The 24,468-nt window shown below is 45.8% G+C and overlaps 1 protein-coding gene across 1 annotated transcript in view; it reads left to right on the top strand.

The window, feature by feature from the left end:
* The window catches only part of RP1L1 (RP1 like 1), a 32,118-nt gene extending 23,752 nt beyond the window's left edge, over window positions 1-8,366 (top strand). Inside the window, exon 4 of the mRNA XM_077332186.1 lies at window positions 655-8,366. Coding sequence (XP_077188301.1) covers window positions 655-6,887 — 6,233 coding nt within the window. The 3' untranslated portion in view covers window positions 6,888-8,366. The remainder of the gene's footprint in view (window positions 1-654) is intronic.
* Window positions 8,367-24,468: the final 16,102 nt, after the last annotated feature.

The following is a 24,468-nucleotide window of genomic DNA, read 5'->3' as shown; positions in this document are numbered from 1 at the left end:
GACAGGCAGAATGGTGTAGTGGTTAGTGACATATTAGGATCTGAAAGACCCAAATCTGAATCCTCACTCTGCCATGGAAGCTTGCTAGGTAACCTTGGGCCTGTCACAAACTCTTAAGTCCACTTGGAAGTCCACATGCCAGCCATTTTCTCCACCTTCTGCTGGGAAGGGTTATTTTTTTTTTCTTAATTTTAATTTAATTCAGTTATATCCCACCTTCCTCCCCAATGAGACCCATTATTCTCCTCAACTCCATTTTATTCTTATAACCCTAGGAGGTAAGTCAGGCTGAGCATTTGTGACTCATCTACGTCACCCAGCAGGGGTACCAACCCTGGGATCGGAAATACCTGGGATTATGGGGATGGAGCTTAAGGAGGGCAAGGTTCAGGAGGGGAGGGACTTCAGAATCCACCTTCCAAAGCACCCATTTTCTCCAGATGATCTCTGTCACCTGGAGGTCAGCAGTAATTCCAGGGTTGCATCTCTAGTTCCTGGCTGGAGATCTCTTGTAAATGTAAATGCGAGAAGATTGAATCTGAGGTCTTGCCAATAAAAAGCTTGTGCCCTGTCACTCAGCTACAACCCTTCTTTTACAACCTAACCTATCCATTCTTCTAATTTTTCTTCTGTTTTCTCGTTTATGTTAAAAAGTGAACTTTGGGCTGAAAGCCAAGAAGAGCGTGATCCATCCCAGGTCATCTCTGAGCAACCGATCCACAAGGTTTTCTTTGTCCTCTGAAAAGTCTTTTCCAAACGGCCTGACAACATCACCAGAGAACGGTGCTGCGAGTTCAAACAACTGCGCTCACTCTAAAGCAGGGGATTTGGCCCATACCTTGGTCAATGATGACATCGAAAAGAAGGTGCACGTGAACAAGGATGGCAGCCTGTCGGTGGAGATGAAAGTCCGGTTCCGCCTGCTCAATGACGAGACTCTCCAGTGGTCCACGCACATCAAGAAGTCCAGCCTGATGAACAGGATGCCCTGCGAAGAGTTGGGCATGGAAGAAGACACTGGCTTAGACCCTATAGAGAAAATGAACCCAGAGGCCAGCTCAGAGGCAGAAGAGTCATTATATCCCTGCGATGCTGATTCTTACATCTCAAAGCTTGACGAGTCAGAAATTGAAGAGGCCCATTGTCACAACTGCGGCCGGCAACGCAAAGACTACGACATTTGGAAGAACCCCATGCACGCTTCCCAAAAAGAGGAGCCTGGCATCAGGAACACCTGGTACACGCATTCTTCTTGCTCAAGTACTTCGTCACAGCGAAGGATCATCCGGAAAAAGATCACCTCTTTTACAGACAGCATTCACACCTCCTCTAGCGGGGAAGAATACTCAGAGCACATTGTCCGTGAGTCCTCTTCCTACTCAGAGACTGTGAAGAACAGGTTGGACGGCCGAGCGGTTAAAAAATGCTGCTGCCAGACTGACCGTACCCAGCCAAACATAAGCCAAAGGGGACCTCCCGAGGAGCCGGAAGCTGCAGCGTGCCTGACCAGTTCTCAAAACGAAGATGAGGAGGATGCTGTAGAAGCCTCGATGGTGGCGGGAGAAGATGGCAAAGGGAAAGGAAGCAAAGCTGGGAGCTGCAGATCAAGGCATTCTCGGTGCTCCATCGACAGCCAGACAAAAGCGTGTGAGGAAAGCAGCACAGTGGTGAGGAGCCTTTCGTCCTGCAGCGTCAAGAAAACAGAAGACCTAGAAGATGTGGCTGGTTGTGAATCCATTGCAAATAGCCCCTGTAGCACCCCTAGAGCCAAGGATGAGCCTGAGGAGACTTCAGAGAATGAACAGGGGGTCCCTTCTTTCTCCACTGGGGACTGCCCTGAGAAAGAAGCCACAGAAGATGAAGCTGGAAAGGCAGAAGAAGGCATGGGAGAAACAAATTCTCTCTCGGAAAACATAGTGACCCAGCAGTCCATCAAGGATGAAGCTAATGACTGTGAAAGACATTCTACGGGAAAGTCCTTCCATCACCAGACAAGCAAGGGCATGAGAAGTGACAGCGATGAAGTACAGGCGTGCAGTGTGGCTTCTTCTTCATCCAGAATATCCAGAAAAAGCAAACACAGTCACAATCACCCGGAGGCAGATTCCAAAGCATCCTCTAAAGGGTCTTCTACCACTGCAAAGAAAAAGAAAGCAAAAAGTTCTCTACATGCAGAAGATGTTAGGTCCAACAGCACAATGTCCCAGTGTTCCAGAGGCTCACGTGAACTGGAGAGAATGGCCACAGAAGGTCATGGGTCTCATGACTCAAATCCTCACCTAAGTGAAGTGGAACCACCCTCTGCTACCAAGGATGGGAGCACGGGCAATATTTCCAAACGTTACAGCAAATCTGGCAGAAGCAGCAAGAAAGAGAGCCAACCAGAAGCCACCAGCTCACCTCGTTCTAGCTTCTCAGAATCTAATGAGAAAAACAGAGATGGCACCACCAACATTAGTGCTCAGCTACCGTCTTCGGGAGCCGGAAGTGTGTCCGAATCCACATGCTCGAAATGTGGTCATGTGGCAACAGCCAGGAACGATGATCACCAGAGTGTTAATTCAAGAATATCATCTCATTCTGGAACCAAGACTAAATGTATAGAGGCAGAGAAGAGTGAAGATGCCCATTCACAGTCTAGTGTGGCACAGTCATCTAAGCCTAGGCAAAAGAAAATGAACAGCCTCCAGACTGAGGCAGAGAATTCTAGCTTTGCCTCAGTGTCCGACTCTGCATCTGTGTACAGTTTGCATTGCCCTGCCCCACCAAAGGGGAGACCCAGCAATAGGAAAAGGAGGGCACTGGTACTGAAGAAAAGCTCTAAGAGTGCCAGCGGGTGTACCGAACCAGAGCCAACTGCTGACAAGGAGCACAAGGAAGTAAGTGATTCTTGTAGACTGGCTTCTTCTATGTCAAAATCACTTGAAACAGACCCAGCAATGGCAGAAGAGAATAATTCAGAAACACTGAAAGAGGAGATGGAATCTCACCAAGAGAAGGACCAAGAAGAAGAAACAGAAGCTGCTGTGGACGGAGGTGAGGAAATGATACCCTCTTCTCTTCCAAACTCAACTCCAGAAGAAGTTGTGCATGAATGGCTGCGTAAGATTCCTTCAGAGACATTGTTGATGAAATATGAGATGGATGATGATGGGGAGGAAGGCACTGCCCTAAGTGCAGAAATACCAAGCAGTTCCAACCACCAAGAATGCTTGGAAGGAGATGAGAAGAAAGATAACCCAGAGGAGCTGGGAGACACACCAGCCATCGATGCAGTTGAAGATGGAGCTGAAGAACAGGCTGAGGAAGCAACTGAGGACTTCAGTGAGAAGGCTTCCAAAGCAATGTCAGAAAAGGCTGAAGCCGACCAAGAGGAATGCAACCAGTCAGCCACCTGTGGACAGAACAGCCCTCCAAGAAATTTGCCAAGCACCATTCAGACTTCGGTGCAGATCATGAAAGCACTCCTGGCTACTAAACAAGAAGCCAAATTGGACCGTTCACATAGTATGCCTGAAGTGTCCCCTACATTAGGGAGAAAGCTCAGCAATTCAGCCAAAATTTTGATCACATGCCTTGCCAGCTTGCAGCTCCTTGATGAAGAGCTGGACCCCCCAGATAGATCAAAACCCTCAAGCAGGCCAAGGTATACGGAGCTGCTGAACATCTTCCAAACCCTCTGGTTTGGCTGTGCCTCTGAAAGCGGTGGCCCAAGCACAGAACATCAAGGTGAGGAGCAGGAAAAGGTGGCCTCAGGTATCAAGGACCATTCCTCAAAACATGGCAACTTTGCAGCCATGTCTTCTTCAGGGGTTGATGTTAGTAGTGGTGATGGAGGCTCTAGAGAGGGAAGTGTGGCTGGTGCCCAGAATCGTGCCTTGTCACCAGAGGAAATAGAAGAGGCCGAACACACTGAAGAAGAAGAGGAAATTGAGGGACACAGTGAAAACATCCACAGTAAATCATTCTTGGAAGAGGAAGAAGCTGGAGCTGGTGAAGGAGAACAAGAGGGATCTTCTCGGCCACCAACAGCTTGCTCTAAACCTGGGGTACGAGAAATGGCAGAGTCCAGCAGAATGGAGGAAGTGGCTGAGGCACAAGACAACCAAGGCAGTGAATGTGAAATGGGTGAAGAGAAAGAAAATGCCAGAGAAGAAGAGCAGAAAGAGAGCAGCAGCAAAAATGAAAATGAGGAGTGTACCGAAATAGATGCTGAGGCACATCCTGATCAAGAAGGGCTTGATGAGAAGCCTGAAAGGGGAAATAGTCCCAGTCATGAGGAGGCCGATGGAGCCACAGAACAGCCAAGCAAGGACGAAACTGAATCCGAGCCAAATGCAGGGGAAGCTAATCGTGAGAGAGTGCAGGAATCGAGTGCAGAAAAGCAGCTGGTCGACAAGCAGCCTGCTGATGGAGAACGCAGCAACAGAGTCACACACCAAGCCACTGTGACAACATCTCCAGCAACCCACAACAGATTCATAGACCCAGACCCAGTTTGGGTGCTGAAGCTTTTGAAAAAGATTGAGAAGGAGTTCATGACTCACTACGTCAGCGCCATGAATGACTTCAAAAGGAAGTGGAACCTGGAGAGCAATGAAGAGCTGGAGGTGATGATAGCAGAACTGAAGGAGGAAGTAAGTAAGAGAATCCAGAGGAGCATAGAAAAAGAGCTAAGGAAAATTCAAAGCAGGGCAGGCAAGAGGGTCCCAAGACCTCCGAATGATGAGCTGAGGCAGGAATCTACCCAGCAAATGGAAGGGAGAAGACGACGTTTGCAGAGCCTGCAGAGAACGTCACTAATAAGTGGAAGCCAAAGTAAGCAGCCAGAGATGAGGAAGTTATCACGTGACCCAGATGAAATGGATTTCTTCTTTAACACCACAATCAAAGATGATGTTAGTGACCTACTAAGTGATGATGAATATTGCCCCTGCGATTCCTGCCTCAGGAAGAAAATGTCTTCCAAAGCAGCCATGAACACGAGGGTAGTGACATCCAGTGCCCCAGTCGTGAAAGCTTTTGATCTACAAAAAATTCTGCAGATGAAAAAAGACAACGGTACTGAAAACACAGAACCAGATGATATCACTGAAGAGCTTCAGGATGAGAAAGAAGTTCCTCTTGAGCCAGCAGAAGAGGAGCCTGGAGAACACAAGGAAAATCCAGCAACAGAACTCAGTGAGGAAAGAAATCCAGAAGAAACCCATGAACAAGAAGAAGTCAATGAAGAGGAAACAGAAATCATCATTCATGAGGTAGAAGCAGAGGGGGAAGAAGCAAGTAATGCAGGGACAGAGAATGAAGCAAAAACAGAAGAAGAAGCAAAAGAGGAAGATGATGAAGTGGAGCAAAGGGAAGAGGAAGAAGATGTGAAAGAGGAGGGAGAAGAAAAGGAAGAGGAAGTAATGGAAGAAATAAGAGAGGAAGAAGATGTGAAAGAGGAGGAGGAAGAAATTGAAGAGGAAATGAAAGATGACAAAGAGGAAGAAGATACAGAAGAGAAAAGTGAGGAAGAAGAGGAGGAAGTGGAAGAACAAAAGGAAGAGGAAGAAGAAAAAGAGGAAGAGGAACAAAAGGAGGGAGAGGAAGCAATAGGAGAGGAAGAAAAGGGGGAGGAGGATATGAAAGATGAAGAAGCAGTAAAAGAGGAGGAGGAAGTAACAGAAAACAGGGGAGAAGCAGAAATGGAGGAGGAGGAAGAAAATCAAGAAGGAAAAAATATAGAAATGGAATATGAAGAAAAGGAGGAGGAGGAAAAGAGTGCAAAAGAAGAAGTTGATGAAATGGAGGAAATAGTAGAAGAAGAAAAGGAGGAAGATATAAATGTGGAAGAAGGAGAAATCGAAGAAATTGAAGAAATTATAGAAAATGTGAAAGCAGAAAATGAAGAAAAATCTGAGGAAGAAGAACAAGTGGAAGAAGTACAGGATGAAAAAGAGGAGGAGGATGTGAAAGATGAAATTAAGGAGGAAGAGGAAGACAAGAAGGAGGAGGAAGGTTATGGAGTAGTGATGGAAGTAGTTATGGAAGAAGAAGAGGAAACAAAAGATGAAACATTGGAAGAAGAGGTGGATGTGAAAGAGGAAGCTGATGAAAATGAGGAAGAAGCAGAGGAGAAAGTAGAAGAAAATGATGTGAAAGAAGATGAAGAGAAGGAAGTGGAGGAGGAAACAAAGGAGGAGGAAATGGAAGAGGAAGAAACAAAGGAAGAAGAAGTGACACCTGATGAAGGCAGTCAGGCATTGGATTGTGCTGAAAGTATTGCTGATGCAGAAGAAGGTGCAGAAGAAGAAAATGATGCTGAAGATGATACTGAGGCCATTGATAGACAGGAAGCTGAGGAAGAGGCCATCTCAGAAACAGGTTGTGAAACATATCCAGAAAAAGCAGAAATAGAAGCAGGTAGTTATGATGCTGGGGAAGCAGAAGAGGAAGCTGAAGGGGAAGAGAGCTTTGAACCTGTGCAGAATGATGATGAAAAAACTAGCAAAGCTGATGATGAGGAAATCATTGAAGGAGTAGAGCCTCCCAGAAGTGCTTCTGCCTTCTCCTACAGTTCTTCCGTAGGTAAATGTTCCCAGCAATCCCAGAAGGGTTCGGAGGAGAGGAGTGATGGAGATGACTGCAATGAAGAGGAGAATGTGGACATCAATGATAATGTTGATGAAGTTGCTGAAAACGACACCAAGAGTATACCTGCCAAGATGTACCCTGAGAGTATAGAAGAGGAGGAGGAAGAGGAAGAAGGCCATGCATTCTCTCAGGAAAGTACCATGAAAGGTGAAGAAGCCAAAACCAGTAAGAACAAAGAGGAGGGTGGACGGACATCCCTAAAGCAAGGCAACAGCAATGAGACAATTGATGCAGATGATCTCGACTTCTAGTGTAGCCCCTTTATGACTTTGGGGTGTAATTTTGGATACATTTTTTCCTGTGTTCATATTTCTCAGTTATTGATTTTTTTTTCCTTCAAAAAAAGACTGACATTTTGAGGAGCATAATAATGCTGAGTGTGCTCATTCTCATTTCTGGAGGGTCGGCACACTGTCAAACTGAGATTTTAAAAGCAAATGTATTTCCACTGGACATTGCTAGTGACTTTCATATCCCTTCCAATACTCCTTGCATTATATCTGCTTTCATTGGTGTGCAAAGACATGTGCATAATATGATATATAAGTTCTCAGGGTAGGCAACATCAGTAAAATCAACATGCAGTTTAAAACTTTAAAACAATCAACATACACAATCAGCCCCTCTGAAATACCTAGACAGAGGAGTCCTCTAGAAAGGATCTGATCTTCTAATTTCTCCTTCTCCTCTTAGTGGTGAGACCAGCTTTGGTGGGTGTTAATGTGGGGCTCGACCATAAGCCTGATACAGCAGCTCTGTCTTACAGGCCCTGCAGAACTGCTTGAGGTCCTGTTGGACCCTGATCTCTCTCAGGAGCTTGTTCCACCAGGCTGGGCCAGGACCGAAAAGGCCAATTCCACCTCTCTCAGGCCTCAGTAGATCCTGATCTGAGGATCATAGTGCTTTTGGAGGATTATAAGGGAAAAGGCAGTCCCACAGGTATGCTGGTCCCAGACCATTTAGGGCTTTAAAGGTTATACCAGCACGTTGAACCTGATTCGGTCTCCAATCTGGAGCCAATGCAGCTGAGCAAACACTGGTGTTATGTGTGAGTCCACCAGGACTTGTGCAGCCGCATTTTGAACCCGTTGACATTTCCGGAGCAGTCTCAAAGGCAGCCCTGCACAGAGTGAGTTGCAGAAGTCTAATCTAGAGGTGACCATCCCATGGATCACTCTGGCTAGGTCAGGCTCTGAGAGAGAGGGTGCAAGCTGCCTCTCCTGGCAGAGTTGGGGGGGGGGGGGGAAATTCTAATAGTCTTTGTGATTTTGACCTCCATCGACAAGGAGGGGTGTCTCAAGAGTGAGTGTCTCTCAAGAAACATTCATGTAATTGGATTTGTGTATATGCTAAGGAACTTCGGAGGCGGAAAAACAATTCCAGTTGGGTTGTTTTTTTTTAAGATATTTTGGGTGTGAAGACAAGACTACTCACACCACTGTTCTTTGAACAATTTTGTATGTCCTTTGAACACTGTGACTAACTTGAATTTTACAGTGCTCCAAGCCTGCACAACAAACAGGAACAAAGAGCAAGACCAAGAAGCCATCTTAAGCAAGGCAGAGGAAAAGATGCCTCTTGGCTCCCTTGCCAGAGTGAAGAACGGGGGATAACGGACAAGGCTGATTTGCACAGCTGTATGTTATGGGTCCAGTTTTGCTGTATCTAACAAGGAGGCTTTCTCTCCATGCATGGTGACCTGTAATCTTTCTAATAGTTAAGTTTTTAGTCAAGTGTTTATATGAAATGCGTTAAATGGAAGCTTAAAACAGAAAATAAAACAAACCTGATTTGTTTGTGAATCTTTTTCTTCTAAAGAAATAAAGCCATAACATTTCAGATCAGAAGTATCTGTGTCCCTCCTGGAACAAATATAAGAAGCTCAGGTTACATGGAGACACGAAGGAAGGAAGGAAGGAAGGAAGGAAGGAAGGAAGGAAGGAAGGAAGGAAGGAAGGAAGGAAGGAAGGAAGGAAGGATGGATAAAGAGAAGAGGGGAATAAAAATTCTGAGTTCAGTAGGACTTACTCTTTACATAGGCTATGTATGTTTACTGGGAGGAAGCCTAAATGAACTCAGCAAGGTTTATGACCCGGGTTTATGTTGTGTCAGGGATAGGTGCTCAGGCCCAGTTTAAGGATTCATGGGGCCATAGCACCAGAGCCAATTTAAGGCTTTGCAGGACCCTAGCAGAACACAGAGCCTTTTGTCGCGCAGGGTAGTAAGGCAGCCAACATGGTGTCTGAAGCTCTGACCATGAGGCTGGGAGTTCGATCCCAGCAGCCGGCTCAAGGTTGACTCAGCCTTCCATCCTTCCGAGGTCGGTAAAATGAGTGCCCAGCTTGCTGGGGGGTAAACGGTAATTACTGGGGATGGCACTGGCAAGGCCACCCCGTATTGAGTCTGCCATGAAAATGCTAGAAGGCGTCACCCCAAGGGTCAGACATGACCCGGTGCTTGCACAGGACACAACTGCCCCTGTTATTTGTGCTGCGCAAGAATCTGTGGGGACCCCCTTCCAGGGACATTGGAACTTTGGAAGCAACTGACAGCTTCATTTTGCTGAAAAAATTCTTGAACCTGAGGTGGGATGCATAAGCACAATCCGCCGATATCTACGGGGACCTTCACACTTACATGGTCTGCACACATGTTCAATGAGCAATGCACATGCTCCGTTACTTAACGGAGCATGCATATCACCCTTTTTGAGTTCTTATAGTCCACAAGCTGCATACTTATGAAGATCCCCTAACAATCACAGTGTGAAGGGCCCCTAACCGTAAAACACTGCCGTGGCCCTGGAATCACAGAGCCTGTAGCGCATCCTACATGTGCTAGTATGATAAACTGCTTCTGTATATGCTGTTGTGCCTGCCTAACTCTCAGGATTTCAACAGGAGTTTAAGCAATAGTTTCTTCAGAACATTTGGTGGCCCACCAGTATCCCCTACACTGGGAAAGAGGCGCACAGCTTGATTCCAGACAGAGAGATCAACTAAATAGTAATCAAGGCAATTCAATATATAGACAGCCAATCATTTCTGTGACCCTGTTTGCAAATCCAGTGCCCCAAACCCTTCAAGCTAAGGTGCGCGAAGAGGAAAGAGATGAGGAAGCTAATCCACGCCATATCCGAACAGTCATTAGCAGCGTGTTTGTTCTTAAACCTGCTGAAATTCCAGTGACCAAGCAATTGTTGGGAGAGTTTCCAGGTCTAATCAGCTTCACCTTAGAGTGACTTCCCAGAGCTCTGAGCGAGAGAGGACAGGAAAATAGATTCCCCCACGTGCCTGTAATCTCCTTGTTGCCTGGTAACTAGAGAGCCTTTTCATAAGGGAAGGAGCTCAGACAAGGTCTTCCTCCAAACCAGCTGTTATTTAGGCCCTCCAGCTGCCACCCTGTATTCTGAAAGTATGCCCTCCAGCATGGGTCAAATCCAGATGTCTCAACGAATCTCCATTTATTGGCAACAAGCATGAATGTACCGTCTTGTTCTCCTTGCATGTTCCCCACTACCCCCATCTTGTGATTGAAGGCTTTCTCATTTCAGGAGTTCTCCTCTCCACCTTTTCTCCTCTCCTTAATAAATGCAGGAGAAGAAACAGATAGTGTGTGAGGGTTTCAAAAGCACTTGTGCCCAAACCAACATGGACTGAAGGGGTACAGTCATACAACCTAGTGCATGCCACATTCCCCAATTCAGACTACTCATAATCACACCAAGATGATCACGGTATTACTGTTGTTTACTCACACTTATTTACCCTTCTTATATACCACAAAGGTGCATACATGGAGTGTTTTCCTTACAACCACCTTGTGAGGTGGTTAATTTGAGAGTATGTGAGATTGACCCAGTGCCACCCACTGATCTCCACGGTAAGTGAGGCCTGCAGTAGGTCTCTCTACTCTAAGGACCAATTCACACATTACAAAGTCACGTTGCTCCTGAAACGTTCAGCTCATCATGGGAACTGAGGGGAGCCTCTACATTCAGAAACACTAAACCTCTGAATGCAAAACCACCAAGAATACCAGGGTTGCTACACAGAGGCAGGCGATGGTGACCTCCAAATGTCTCTCACCTTGAAAACCGTGTGATGTCAACGTAAGATGGATGTGATGTGCCAGCCAAAAAATAAATAAAAGCCCATACACTTCTGAGCATATTTTCCCTGCTATATGGTAAGGAACACTGTTTATTTATATATACAAAAATTGGAGGTTATCAAGAAGTGGACTTCTATGTCCATTGCTACTTACTGTTGTAATCAGTCAGGAATGAATGAAGGTGCTGTATACCGAATCACATCATCTGCCACTCGATCCTTTTAACTGGACATACTTGACACTGAACCTGGGACTTTCTGCATGCTGAGCAGATGCTCTGTCCCCTGGGGAAAGATCCTGGCAAACATGAATACAACCCTGAATACAGTTCTGGCAAAGCAGTTTAGATAAGGGCTGTGGCTCAGTGGTAGAGACCATGCTTTGCATGTAGAAGGTCCCAGGTTCAAGTTTTGGCACCCCTGCTTAAAGGGTAGCCACAATAATAATTAGCACTTATACAGCAGATTCAGTAGACAAGCTATTTCACATATACAGCCCCAGGAATCCTTAAATAGCCCTGTAAGGTAGGCCAGCATTATGTCCATACTGGCTTGAGCAACATCAACTAGTGAATTTATGGTCGAAGAAAGGATGGACCAAGTCAGAGACCCTTCTCTTCATCACTGCACTAGGCCACCACCCAGGCAGCAGGTCTGGAGATGACTTTTGAGACCCTGATGGGCTGCTGGCAGTCATGAGTCAGGCAATTTCATAGGTCCTGGTTCACTGCCCTGGAAAAGTAGAGCAACACAATGTTTTAATGAGGAACAAAGCCCCAGTTGCAACCAGCTCTTCAGCACAGGGCAGATGGCTGGGGCAGAGTGGCCTTCCCGCTCGTCATCTGAGAGGCTGTGCTAATTGATTCCCGGGAGGGAAGGTCTGCGTGCTGCCAAAGCAAGTGCTGAACTGGAACGGATAGCCCGACTCCCTCTGCGGCTAAAACTGCTTCTCTCTGGAATAATCACCTGAGTAAAATGTTGCTTTCCATGCGAAAGGCCAAAAAAAAAGCCAGCAGCTTCCTTTTCGCATGGCTGTCCAAACCCCCACTGGTATTCCGCTCGCGTTAGCACAAGCTTGTCTCTCTTAAGGTTATACTTGGGTGAAAACCCGGGTTGAAATGGGCGAAAGTGCCCGAAGAGCCAACCAGTCTGAGCGAGGCAGAGCTGGATAAAATTATCCGAAGCAGTAACAGAAGTAGCCAGACAGCTACGGAAGAGCAAGCGGTAGCTCCCTCCCAAGGAGAATTGCTGCTCGGGCTGAAGCGTGGGGACTCATACTGTAAACACGCAAAGCTGCTTGCAATATGCCAGTGCCGGCATCAGATTCTGTAAGGGCAAGATGACGTCTTGCAGCTGAATGGGCTTTTATATTTTTAGCTGCCCATTCATTTGCTTTCTGCTTCTGGAAAAATGGTCCAACGTGGGAGTTAGCCCAGCTCAAGAACCAAACAAATTGACCCAAGTCAAGAACAATGGGGCTGGGGCACAGATAGCAGATTGAGGGGCAAACAGGATGAAATTCTGGAAGATCCAGTGCATTCTGATTTGGCCAGTAGGAGCCATGGGATTTGGACTGGGATATGGTACGGTCAGAGTTAAGTCTGCCCCTCTGCACGTTTGCCCAGCGTTCAAATGCTATCCTGACCCCCACCTCTGCTGTCAAGGGGCTGTTTGGGAGGAATACAGCAGCTCTGGAGGGTCATTTGAGTTCAGCATGGTGTAAGAGAGCATATCTTCCCCTGCCACCACCCTCAGGCCAAACTGCATCTACCCGTGGCTGCTTTGAACCAAAGCCACAAGTCTAGCCGTGGGTTTTTCCAAGATCTCATCTCATTCAGTTCAGAAGACTGAATTCTCAGATGATTTTAAAAGGTAAAGGTAAAGATATCCCCTGTGCAAGCACCAAGTCATGTCTGACCCTTGGGATGATGCCCTCCAGCGTTTTCATGGCAGACTCAATATGGGGTGGTTTGCCAGTGCCTTCCCCAGTCATTACCATTTACCCTCCAGCAAGCTGGGTACTCATTTTACCGACCTCAGAAGGATGGAAGGCCGAGTCAACCTTGAGCCGGCTGCTGGGATCGAACTCCCAGCCTCATGGGCAAAGCTTTCAGACTGCATGTCTGCTGCCTTACCACTCTACGCCACAAGAGGCTCATCAGATGATCTTAGAAGCCTAAATTGTGGTGATCACTCAGAAGAGAGGGGAAAGTACCCTGCATGGCGGCCTTGAGGACTGTTTTCCCTGAAACCACAAAAGATGGTAAACATCTGAGACAACAACCTATGGAACTAAGTTTTAAGCACGGTACAAAAGAAGACTAGATTTTTTAAAAAATCATATGAGAACCTACTGTTCAGTTCTATGTGAACTGCCCTGAACTTTAGGGAAGCATGGTACATGGAATAAACAAACAAATAAATAAATAAGTAAATAAGTAAATAAATAAGTAAACAGACAAACAAGAAAAATTGTAGTACCCAGTCATAGCATTTTCACATAAAAAGTGCTGTTTAATTTGATTTCTGTTAAATAAGACCTGCGTGCTGCATCTGGAAATCTACGAAACTCTTATGGAAGAATTTTTTTCTCCCCCTTGAGTGGTATGAACTTTCAGGTTCAATTGTTATTTGGAAGGAATAAACCAATCTGCTTTTCTCTACCACATGGAGTGCTTAGCGTGATGTTCTGAACCATCTTGTTTTTTAAGCACTGCATATTTTTATAAAACTGTTTGAAATGTATACCTTATGAAAACATTTGATTCCATGGGTTAAATTCAGTCCAGGAAAATTCCTCCCCATACTAGGTGACCTTAGGCCAGTCACAGTCCTGCTGGAGCTTTTTCTTGCAGATAAGTTCTGTCAGAGCTCTCTGAGCCCCACCTACCTCACAGGGTATCTGTTGTAGGGAAAGGACAGAAAGGCTCCTTTGGGTGGTTGAAAGCCCGGTAAAAACCAACTTTGCTCCTTCTTCTAACTCAAATGAACAGTCAATGCCTCACTTGGCTGGGTGCTGGTCTGAAATCCCAGGACAAGACCTGGACCCTAGGAGATGAGATGATGTACCAGTCATTGCATATGATTCCAGGCAGCAAACCAAAAATTGTGAACGGGAGCAGGTAGAGAGCTGAGACCAGGGATCAGCTATAATGGGAAGACTTCACTTTGATATATGGTGCCTGGGCTGTTATTAATGGCATGCCGGGGTTTACCTTTAAAAACTTAGGGTGGATTATTTATTATGTCACTGCAGTGAGTCTATGATCTATAGATGGGGGCAGGAATATTTACTTGGAATTTCTTGAGAAGACAGGGATGCTGTATACATAGAAAAAAGAGAGACGAAGGAGAGTCTTTAATTAAGAACTTAATCCATAATTGCATGAGCATCTCGCCATGTGCCACAGTCCTCCACCCATGCATTCTTGAGACCCACTGACTTCATGGAGATATTCTGGGGGAAACAAATGTATATATGCACATCCACTTATCCTACAAGTAGGGGAACAAATAGAAGTGGAGTGTTGGATCAGACCAATGGTTTCTCTAGCCCAGCATCCTATTTCTCACAGTAGCTCACAGGATGCCATGGAAATCTCAGATCAACTGGCCTTCACAGGTACAGTGTCTCTGGATGTGGAGGTTCTCATTAGACATCATGGCATGAATTTGTCTAATTTGATCATAGAGGTATCTAAGAAATTAGTCATCAGCAGCCATGCACAGCAATTAAATGCTGATGTAACAACTTTTCAGTTTGTCTGGTGATATAAGAAAGCCTCATTCATCCTATCTAATATACATCAAATTAATTACACACACCCCCAATTCTACATTTGATATTAGTGCTCTGCTGTGAAACATGTTCATTTAGAAGTCAATTGCACAATGAAATGTTTCACTGACCACGAAACACCATATTTAACAAGGGAAAGAAATCCTGAATAGAAAATGACCCCATTAAAAATTATACAATTATAAAAATTACTTTACATCAGCCTTCCTCAACTTTTTTTACCATTGTGAAACCCCTGGGACCTTCTTCAGAATTCAAGAAACCCCAGAAGTGGCGCAATTATGCCAAATATATTTGGGAAGCATAGTTGTGTGCATGCCCACCTGAAGCGACTCCCCTTCCCACCTCCTTCAGGTCCATCATTGGCCATTGGGGGGGGGGGGCAGATGGGTTAGCATGGCCATATATGGTCATATCACCTGACAAATGTTTAATGGATTTTAAGAATAGATGATGATGATGTTAACTATTGGTGATTCCATGCCACAACTGCTGCCACAATTTCTGATCTTGCACTGCTTCTTTTGATTGTGTAATGTTCTTCATGTATTTCTTGTAAGCTTCTATAACCCTTTAGCTGATTGCTGTAGGACACAGAAAACAGGGTTCTGATTGTGTTCTTAAAGTATACTTCAAAACTGTTAATCGCTCGTTCTTGGGCATGTGAACTTTAAACCAATATAACGTCTCTCTGTGCAGGCTTTTCCTAGTCAATATACTGCTGCGAAAACCCTCCTAATGTCATTTTTCACTCTCTTCAGCTGGAGGATCGACTTGGGATAATATAATGTTCCCCATAACCTGTCTGTCCGGAGAGACCGCTGGCTCACTCAATACCCTGTCAACGTGACAGGCCTGGTGCCCTCTTCTAGGCCTTGATGGATCATTCCCCAGCTAGATTTCATATATCTTTTGCTTTCCAGAGGAGACTTGACACACATAATTGGTGTCACTTTTTCCAGCCCAGTGCCAATTGCTGACAAAACAGTTCATAATAAGGCACTTAGCTGGATCAGAAGGAAGAAATCATACTTCTGATCCCTAGTTTGGTCTTAGTTTTAAGGGCAATATAGAAATCATAAAGGCACACGCAGTAGTAGTAGTAGTAGTAGTAGTAGTAGTAGTAGTAGTAGTAGTAGTAGTAGTAGTAGTAATTCCCTTTCCCATTTTCATGTTGCCCTACTCCACAGGCTCAGGGTGGCTTACAAATAAGAACCATAAAATGCATCATCATTTATAAATTATTAACGTTAAAATTATATTGAAGTTATAAATCCTGAAATGCCAGTCTCTGCAAGGCAGAAGAGGGGGGCTTATATGCCCTTCCAGCAATGCTCATGGGTTTTTGATTAGGGAAGCCAGCAGTGTGAGGTCCCTGCCCGCCTCAACCGTAGGCCTAGCAGAACATAAAAATGCCAACTGCACGTATTCACTGGTGAGACGTGAACTAGAGGTGCTGAAGCGCAGGGGGAGGGGAATCTGGGGTCCCATCTTGTGGTGGATCTGTGCCTACGTGACATCAAGTCATAACCAACGTATGGCGACTCAAGCAAGAGGCATCAAGGCAAGTGAGAAGCAGAGGAGGTTTGCCATTGCCTTCTTCTGCAGAGCTTTCGGTGGTGTTCTCCTATCCATGCAATTGAATGGAAAAGCCGGCTGGATCCCACCCACTAACTGCAACTGAGACATCATTAGATGCCACTGGCTAATGAAATCTTCACCCATGGATTTCCAAAGGAAGAATTCTGCAAACAGCCTTTGGGGTCAAATTTTGTACACTTCTTAACAACCCCCACATTTCTGTATTTGAGAAGGCAGCGTAAATACGGGTGGGGGGCTGTTGTGTCCCAACTACTTCCAGAGCCCAATTGTTCTTCTCCCCTACCACTTTTTCCTTTACCGTATTGTTTGTGTTATCAGCAATTCACATGCACCACACCACTGCACAGGAAAATATTTCAGCACCTGGCATTCAGCTTGTATCCTGTCTGCAAAGGCGTCCATTCAACAATGCAGCTCCACTCCACGCTCTCGGGGAGGAAACTGAGAGAATGCACACAATTGATGGAAGATACAGTGGCCACGCTTACTGAAATAATCAAAATCTTGCTGTGACTGAAGTTGCCCAAATCCTTTGGGGAAAGGGGCATGGCTCAGAGTGAACCCATTCTGTGCCTGCAGAAGGTCACAGGTTCATTCCCTGGCATTTTCTGTTAAAGGTTCTGAGGTGGTTGAAAAGATCTCCATTGGAGAACTTGGGGACTGTTTCCGCACAGGACGGTAAAACACGTGTGGCCTCCTGCTTGCAAACGTGGGATGGTAAATGTCACATTTGCAGCCTTCCTCATGGGAGACCCCTTCTGTGTTTTTCTTCTGTCCCATTGGGGCTTTTTGCCTCTATACGAGGCTGCAAGGGGTAACAAGCCAAACTTCTCCCACCCACCCAACTCCTTGGCTTGTCAATCACAGCAGGCTGCCAATCACAGCATAGTGATTCTCTCGTGGACTTAAACTCTTCCCCTCCCAAGCCCTGAAATTAATTTTAAAAAAAAAAGGCACTTCCAAGTTGCTATGCGGTAATGCCACAACACAGATGCATGTTTAATAAAAATCAACACTGCCACATTGCTAAGGAGAAATGCCAGAACAATACAGCATCCCCCCTTTTGGGGGGAGATTTGTGTTCTTTTGGACTTTATTTATATGTGGGTGGATTTCTGAGATGCTGAACATGGTAACTGGAGCCTGAAAAGTCATTTTTGTAAACGGCTGGCAAAGTGCTCAGACCCCTGTATGATTGGCTGCTCAATCACCCCACCCCCCCCCTTCTCCAAGTTCATTTCCCACCTTCAGAAAAAAACAAATAGGACTGTATTTTGCCTGCCTGATTCCCAAAAGACCATGGACACTTTGCAGAAAATGTTATTTTACCTTTGACAATGTAGGTTTGCAGTTGCGCTGCAACATTGACCATGCTATTTTTTCGAAAAATTACTCAGAGCAGGAAATGGAGAGTGGAGGACGGGTGTGAGGGTGCAACAATGCTGCAGAGACTATTGTGCCTTTCCCCCTCCAGATGGGCTTGCCCCTAGTTGCTTACTAGTCACAGAGCTACTACCACTCCAAGTAGATGTGTCTGTAGGGGGACAACCAGTGCTCTTGCTCAATAAAAGTCCTGGAAAGGATAACATTGTTCTACAAAGTTTACGTTGGCTTCATCCTGACAATCAGTGGTTTAAATGGCTTGTGTAGCATGGATGGCTTTGCATTAGTTTTGTTTTGGCTCTAGTTGGGATAGAGATGATCCTGTCACTGTTACATATGTCCTGGTAACATCTAAGCTTGATTACTACAATGCATTTGAATTAATTCCATGGACTTCCTCTTTGCATCTGAACTCAATTCAAAGTGCTGGCATGGATTTATCAAGCCTAACTGGTTGCACATTTTGAAAACAATTTACACACACCTGAAGCTGCCTTATACTGAATCAGACCTTCAGGGTCAGTATTGTCTTCTCAAACTGGCAGCAGCTCTTCAGGGTTTCAAGCAGAGTTTTTCTCATCACGTGTAACTTGATCTTTCTAATTGGAGGTGCCAAGGACTAAACCTGGGACCTTCCACAACCAAAGCAGATGTTCTACCAGTGAACTGTAGCCCCAACTCCTAGATCAATCTGTTCACCAAATAAGGTGACCAGGTGATACCTTTTTCTGTGTACTTCCACTGTTAGGAATTAGGTAGTTACTGGAGAAACAGCATTATGGATAGTGGTACCTTAGTTATTGAATCCCATCTCCACTAAAACTCTCCTTACACCTACATTAACTTCTTCTAGGCTGGTTGAATCTGCTGGTTGTCCCAGGCCCCCAGGACATTAACCTGTCCTCAACCTGGTGGAATGAGCTCCTGGAAGAGCTGAGGGCCCTGATGGAGCTGTCAAGGTTCTGCAGGGCCTGCAAGATGGAGCTCTTCCACCAGGCATTTGGTTGAGGCTGGGGAGGTTGCCTGGAGTTATGAACTGGGAGTCCCACCCGACGCCAAGTGTTATCCACTGGCAAGGAAGATCTGAGGCCTTGAGTGACATCAACAGGTGGATGCAACTGTAGGTTGAAACAACTGACTGGAATAGTGAGAATTGTTTTATTCTGCCATCTGCTGTAATGAGCCAGTTTGGTGTAGTGGTTAGGAGTGCGGACTTGTAATCTGGCATGCCAGGTTTGATTCTGCGCTCCCCCACATGCAACCAGCTGGGTGACCTTGGGCTCGTCACAGCACTGATAAAACTGTTCTGACCGGGCAGTGATATCAGTGCTCTCTCAGCCTCACCCACCCCACAGGGTGTCTGTTGTGGGGGGAGGAATGGGAAGGCGACTGTAAGCCGCTTTGAGCCTCCTTTGGGTAGGGAAAAAGCGGCATATAAGAACCAACTCTTCTTCTTCTTCTTCTAATATTGTTGTTAATTGTTCTGGAAGATTGGGTTTTAATATTCTAGGGGTTTTAAGGGTGATACTGTTTTATATTTTTATTCTGTAAGCCCCCTCGAGACAACTTTGTCAAGAGAGGCGGGATATAAATCAAATAAATGAATAAAATAGGCTGTGGATTGGTAACCTTACCTAGAACAGAATGCAGGGCCTACCTAAGAAGCTGTAGATATGTCAAACACTGAGAGAGAGTTGAGGATTGTCTTTGGCCAGATGCACCAGGAGCAAATGGAGCCCCTCAGGGACTTCCCTCAGTTGCTTGGTTGGAGAATGAGTAGGTTACCAGGTCCCTTCTGGGGGGAAGGGTTGATGGATCCAAGCTAGGAAACTCCTGTGGCTTCAGGGTTGGAGCCTGGGGAGGACAGGGACCTGAGTGGGGTACAATGCCATAAAGCTCCCCTTGGCTCCAGGCCAGGAACTGATCTCTGGAGCTGTAATTCCAGGGAATCCCCAGGTCCCCTCTGGAATTGGCATCCCTAGGAAACTGTCCCTGAGTCCTCAGCAAAATCATCAGGGTGTGCTGCTCTTCACACATGCTGGGTTTCCTCTTCTAGGCATTAGGTGAAAACCATGAAGGCTCCCTAAACCACTTATCCTTAATCACAGGTTCTTTTTCTAGCCTGGATATTAGTATTGTTATTCACTGGCAGTCCTGCTTTGGTAGTTCCATTTGACAAATTCACTTTGGGTAAATCTAATTGAAAGGCAAGGTAAAAGCAAAATGTCCTAAATGCCCTAAATATGTATATAAGGCCACTTCATAAGTTCAGCGGTAACTTGACACTGAGGCTTTAGACCAAGGGTAGTCAAACTGCGGCCCTCCAGATGTCCATGGACTACAATTCCAAGGCTGGCAGGGGCTCATGGGAATTGTAGTCCATGGACATCTGGAGGGACACAGTTTGACTACCCCTGCTTTAGACAGTTCAGTACTGCTTGATCTTAGAGCGTGATCTGTCTGGCACATCTGTTGCACATGCCCAGTTGAAATCGAAAGGGGTTTTCACGGGTGACTGTGTATGTGTCCTAGCTGAATTAATGTCAGTGGATTGCACCCCTACTCTCTAGGACTTGTGCCTTCATATGTGTCTCATCTTTTAACAGCAGTTGCACTAGTGTAACTATGGTGGAAATGATATGGTGGGATGAGCTTTGCAAAGTCTTAGGAGGCATGTTTGAAGTTCCTTTTAAAAAATTCTCCCTACATACAGCAAATTAGGTAAAGGTATCCCCTGTGCAAGCACCGGGTCATGTCTGACCCTTGGGGTGACACCCTCTAGCGTTTTCATGGCAGACTCAACACGGGGTGGCCTTGCCAGTGCCTTCCCCAGTCATTACCTGGGTACTCATTTTACCGACCTCGGAAGGATGGAAGGCTGAGTCAACCTTGAGCCAGCTGCTGGGATTGAACTCCCAGCCTCATGGGCAGACAGCTTCAGACAGCATTTCTGCTGCCTTACCACCCTGCACCACAAGAGGCTCTTTGTGCCACAAGAGGCTCTTACAGCAAATTAAGGAGATAGCAAATTGAAAGCTGTTATTCAGCCTTCAGAATTGTATATGGAGGATGATCTTACCATACCTGCAGCCTGAAGTGGCACATTCCAGGGACTGAATTCTGTGGTGATCTAAGCCAGCTTTCCAAGAAAAGGTAAGTATGGTGGATGATATGGTTGCTTCACACCCAAACACTGCCTGCCCAGTAAGACTGTGAGTGAGCACAAGGGAAGAAATCATCATCCTCCCACCCTCAAATCTTGACCCCAAAGACTATCAGACTGATATGCCCAAAAATATGGGGGAACCTGATTCCACATGGCTCCCATGGGACAGGAATCCATTTTTATCCCAGGAGTGAAAGTAAGGCAGGTCTGAAGTACCCGTCAAAAGGTAGTCAAAATGCTACCTCCCATCTTCTGCTTTGAGCCCCTCAAGACTCAGAGTAAGAAAGGTTAGCTACTCTCACTCCTCTTTTAATTCCAAGCATTATTTAGTGGATTGCATTTAAAAAGGGACACTTTTTCTTCAGTCAGGAAAATGTTTTGTTGAAACAGCTGGCTTGCAACTTTGCAACAGGCATTCTTTAAGTTTTCTTATACTCTGGGGGGCTTTACGCACCGGGATCTTTGTTGCAAATTGGTCACTGAATGAAAAATCGCCATTTAAAGTAGTGGAATTCGTCGTTATGCATACCTGCCTTTGTAGTGGAATCCAGTTGCGTTTTGTAGCGTTTCCAACAAGCTTCCGGTCTTGGCAGAAATCGCTAGAAAGGAAGCGCTATTGCCAAGCTCGTCCCGCCCCTGGCCGTCAAGCAGCCAATGGGCAGCCGTTAGCATGCTCCCAAACAGCCCCTTTCCCTTTAAGAAAGGGGTTTTTTTTTTATAAAAAACACACCCATAGCAACGAATCTGGGTAGATTCGTTGCAACGGAGAGACCCATACAGCTGCCTGGTGTGTTTGAGCTGTCGTTTGATCGTTGCCACGCTGCCTCGGAGTGAAACACCCCCCCCTCTCTCACGGGCCCGATTTTCGGCTGAATTAATGTGTAAAAAATAAAGGGACTTTATTTCAGCAAACGGGCTTTTCTGTGGTTTGTGCTTAGTGACTAAAGGGGAAGGACTGAAGCCAGGGAAGCTTCTAAACAGAAGAGGCTCGCTGGTGCGTTTATCCCCGCTCGCTCGGAGAAAAAAAAATGGCGATCGCTTCGCCGGAAGATCAGAGAAGACAGCCAGGGGGAGGGACTTTGTAGAAACCTCAACAATGTTAACGCACAGGTCTTTTTCGCTACTGTTGCAGATTGGTTGCAGGAGTGTATCGCTTTCCGGAGGGTGAATCCACTTTTGGGGATTTCCCTGAAAGCGCTACAAGGAAGCGCTTTTTGCAGATTGGTTCCAGGTGTGTGGCAGATTGTCGGCGACGTCGTGCGTTATGGCAAATCAATAGCGTTTTCAATTAGTAACCATTGTGCGATTTTGAAGGCGTGCAAAAAGCCCCTGGATCTGAACAATAACAACTGGAGTAGTCCACTCAATTTTCCTCAAGGACAGATTGGCCCAGGGATCCTGGAGGGTTTTTTTTCTTTTGAGGGAGGGGGGGGGGAGTTGCTTTCCTCTGGACATAGAACAGAGGTCACTGCAGGAGAGGGCAGGGGAGGTAGATGTCAATTCCCTGCCATGTTCAGGGGTTGGGGCTAGATGACTCTCGGGTCCCTTCCAGTTCTGTGGTTTCTAGGAATGGACAGGCCTTTGAAGAAAGCTCACCCTTGTTTTGAGAGTGCTGTCCTACCTTGTCATGTTGACAGATGGTTGCACATGCACATTATTGTACTGCTCCCCCCCTGATGTAGTTTAATTTTGCCTGCTCTTCACTTGTCCCTGCATCACCAGCACTGGCAAAAAGCTGCTTAGGAATTCCACACATTGACTCCCTACATGATCATTTGTTCTTGAATGTGCTGGGAGTGGTGTGTGTGTGTGTGTGTGTGAAAGAACAGCCATCACTTACCAAAAGTTATTCAGATAACCGCCCAAATAAGGAAGATACCCAGCCGAAACATACACTGAGAACTCAGGATGTGATCACTTAATTCACAACAAGCCTTGAGAATTCCTTAGAGAGCAAGAATTTCTGGGCATGTACCTCTATAGCAGCTGCTCTGTTGAGCATTCACTGCACAGGTACAGGATAACATTCTGAGCTGGAAAAGAAATGCCATGGGAAATACTGCTAAATTTCTAATCTGTCTGAACACTGCAAAGTGGACAGTTTCATATACTGAAGCAGACAAGTATGAATTTTCGGTACCGCCACGGAATGACCGTATTACATCAGCAGTGCATACAAGGGATAATCATATACTTCAATTCTTGTGTGAGGCTTTTTTTGGTAGAGAATTGTATCTTGCTTTCAGGACAATGTATTTTAAAGGCAAATAGCGACACTAAAAGCACAGAACAAAACAATAAAATAGGAGAACAGATTTTTTTAAAATGATAGAAACTCAGCAGGGACCTGAGCAACAGAAATCAACTGTTAAATTAGAAGAAGAAGAAGAAGAAGAAGAAGAAGAAGAAGAAGAAGAAGAAGAAGAAGAAGAGTTGGTTCTTATATGCCGCTTTTCCCTACCCGAAGGAGGCTCAACGTGGCTTACATTTCCCTTCCCTTTCCTCTCCCCACAACAGACACCCTGTGAGGTGGGTGAGGCTGAGAGAGCCCTGATATCACTGCTCAGTCAGAACAGCTTTATCAGGGCTGTGGCAAGCCCAAGGTCACCCAGCTGGTTGCATGTGGGGGAGTGCAGAATCAAACCTGGCAAGCCAGATTAGAAGACCGCACTCCTAACCACTACACCAAACTGGCTCTTAAAAATGTCCCCTCATCTCCAACCAGGCCCTAGGTATGTTCCTGAAACTTAAAACTAAACTGTCAGAACTTACAAGAGAGGGAATTTCATTATGAAGGTGTCATTGCATTGTCTCTGAATCTCTCTAACCTTCCCCAGGGTTCATGATAGGCAGGATCCAAGTATAATTTCTTTGGATACCATACTAGCTAGTTACACACAATGCAATTCAAGGATTTGTTTTTTATTATTTGAAAAACCGCTGTGAGGTAGCCAACTGCTGAGATATAAAATTCCCCATTAATACAGATTTAATGGGATGTGATTTACCAATATATGTTGTTCATGCCATGAAAAACTTCAGCTGCTCATTTCCCCACATCAAGCATGTATTGAAGGGACATGGCTTATTTTTTTTCTCTCCACATTGCGTAACTATGTCTGTAATAGGCTTGTCCTGGAAATCAGCAGGACCAAATTCTCCTGGGCTCTGCCCTGCCAAGCCTGACCCAAATGCAGTGAGTGTAGCTTTACCCCTTCTCATTCTGTCGTGCCCGCATGTGCTCTAAGGGCAGGAGTGACAGCAGAAGTGTTCCCCTTGTAATTATGCAGAAGTACTTAGTGCATTCAGTTCCTCCTGGAATGCAGGCCTTCCTCCTTGAAGGAACAAGCAGTGGTTACTTGATGCCCCCTAGTGGTGATTATGTAAGAAAACAACACATTGTTGTGGCTATAGAGTCAGGTGGGGCGCTGTCTTGGTCTGAACCAGGGGTAGTCAAACTGCGGCCCTCCAGATGTCCGTGGACTACAATTTCCATGAGCCCCTGCCAGCGAATGCTGGCAGGGGCTCATGGGAATTGTAGTCCACGGACATCTGGAGGGCCGCAGTTTGAAGCAGCAAGACAAAGTTAGAGTCCAGTGGCCCCTTGAATTTTATTCAAGGTCTAGGTTTTCGTGTACCTGCACACTTCTGTTGTGGATATTGTACACGAAGCTGCCTAATACTGGGTGAGACCATTGCAGCTTCATATTCTTGGCTACTGTCTATATGTTCTGGTTTCCAGCCTCAGAAATGATATTACAGATCTAGAA

This window comes from Paroedura picta, chromosome 1 (genome assembly GCF_049243985.1).
Source record: "Paroedura picta isolate Pp20150507F chromosome 1, Ppicta_v3.0, whole genome shotgun sequence".
Taxonomy (NCBI): domain Eukaryota; kingdom Metazoa; phylum Chordata; class Lepidosauria; order Squamata; family Gekkonidae; genus Paroedura; species Paroedura picta.
The sequence above is the reverse complement of the archived record's forward strand: the minus strand, read 5'-3'. Positions and strand labels throughout refer to the sequence as shown.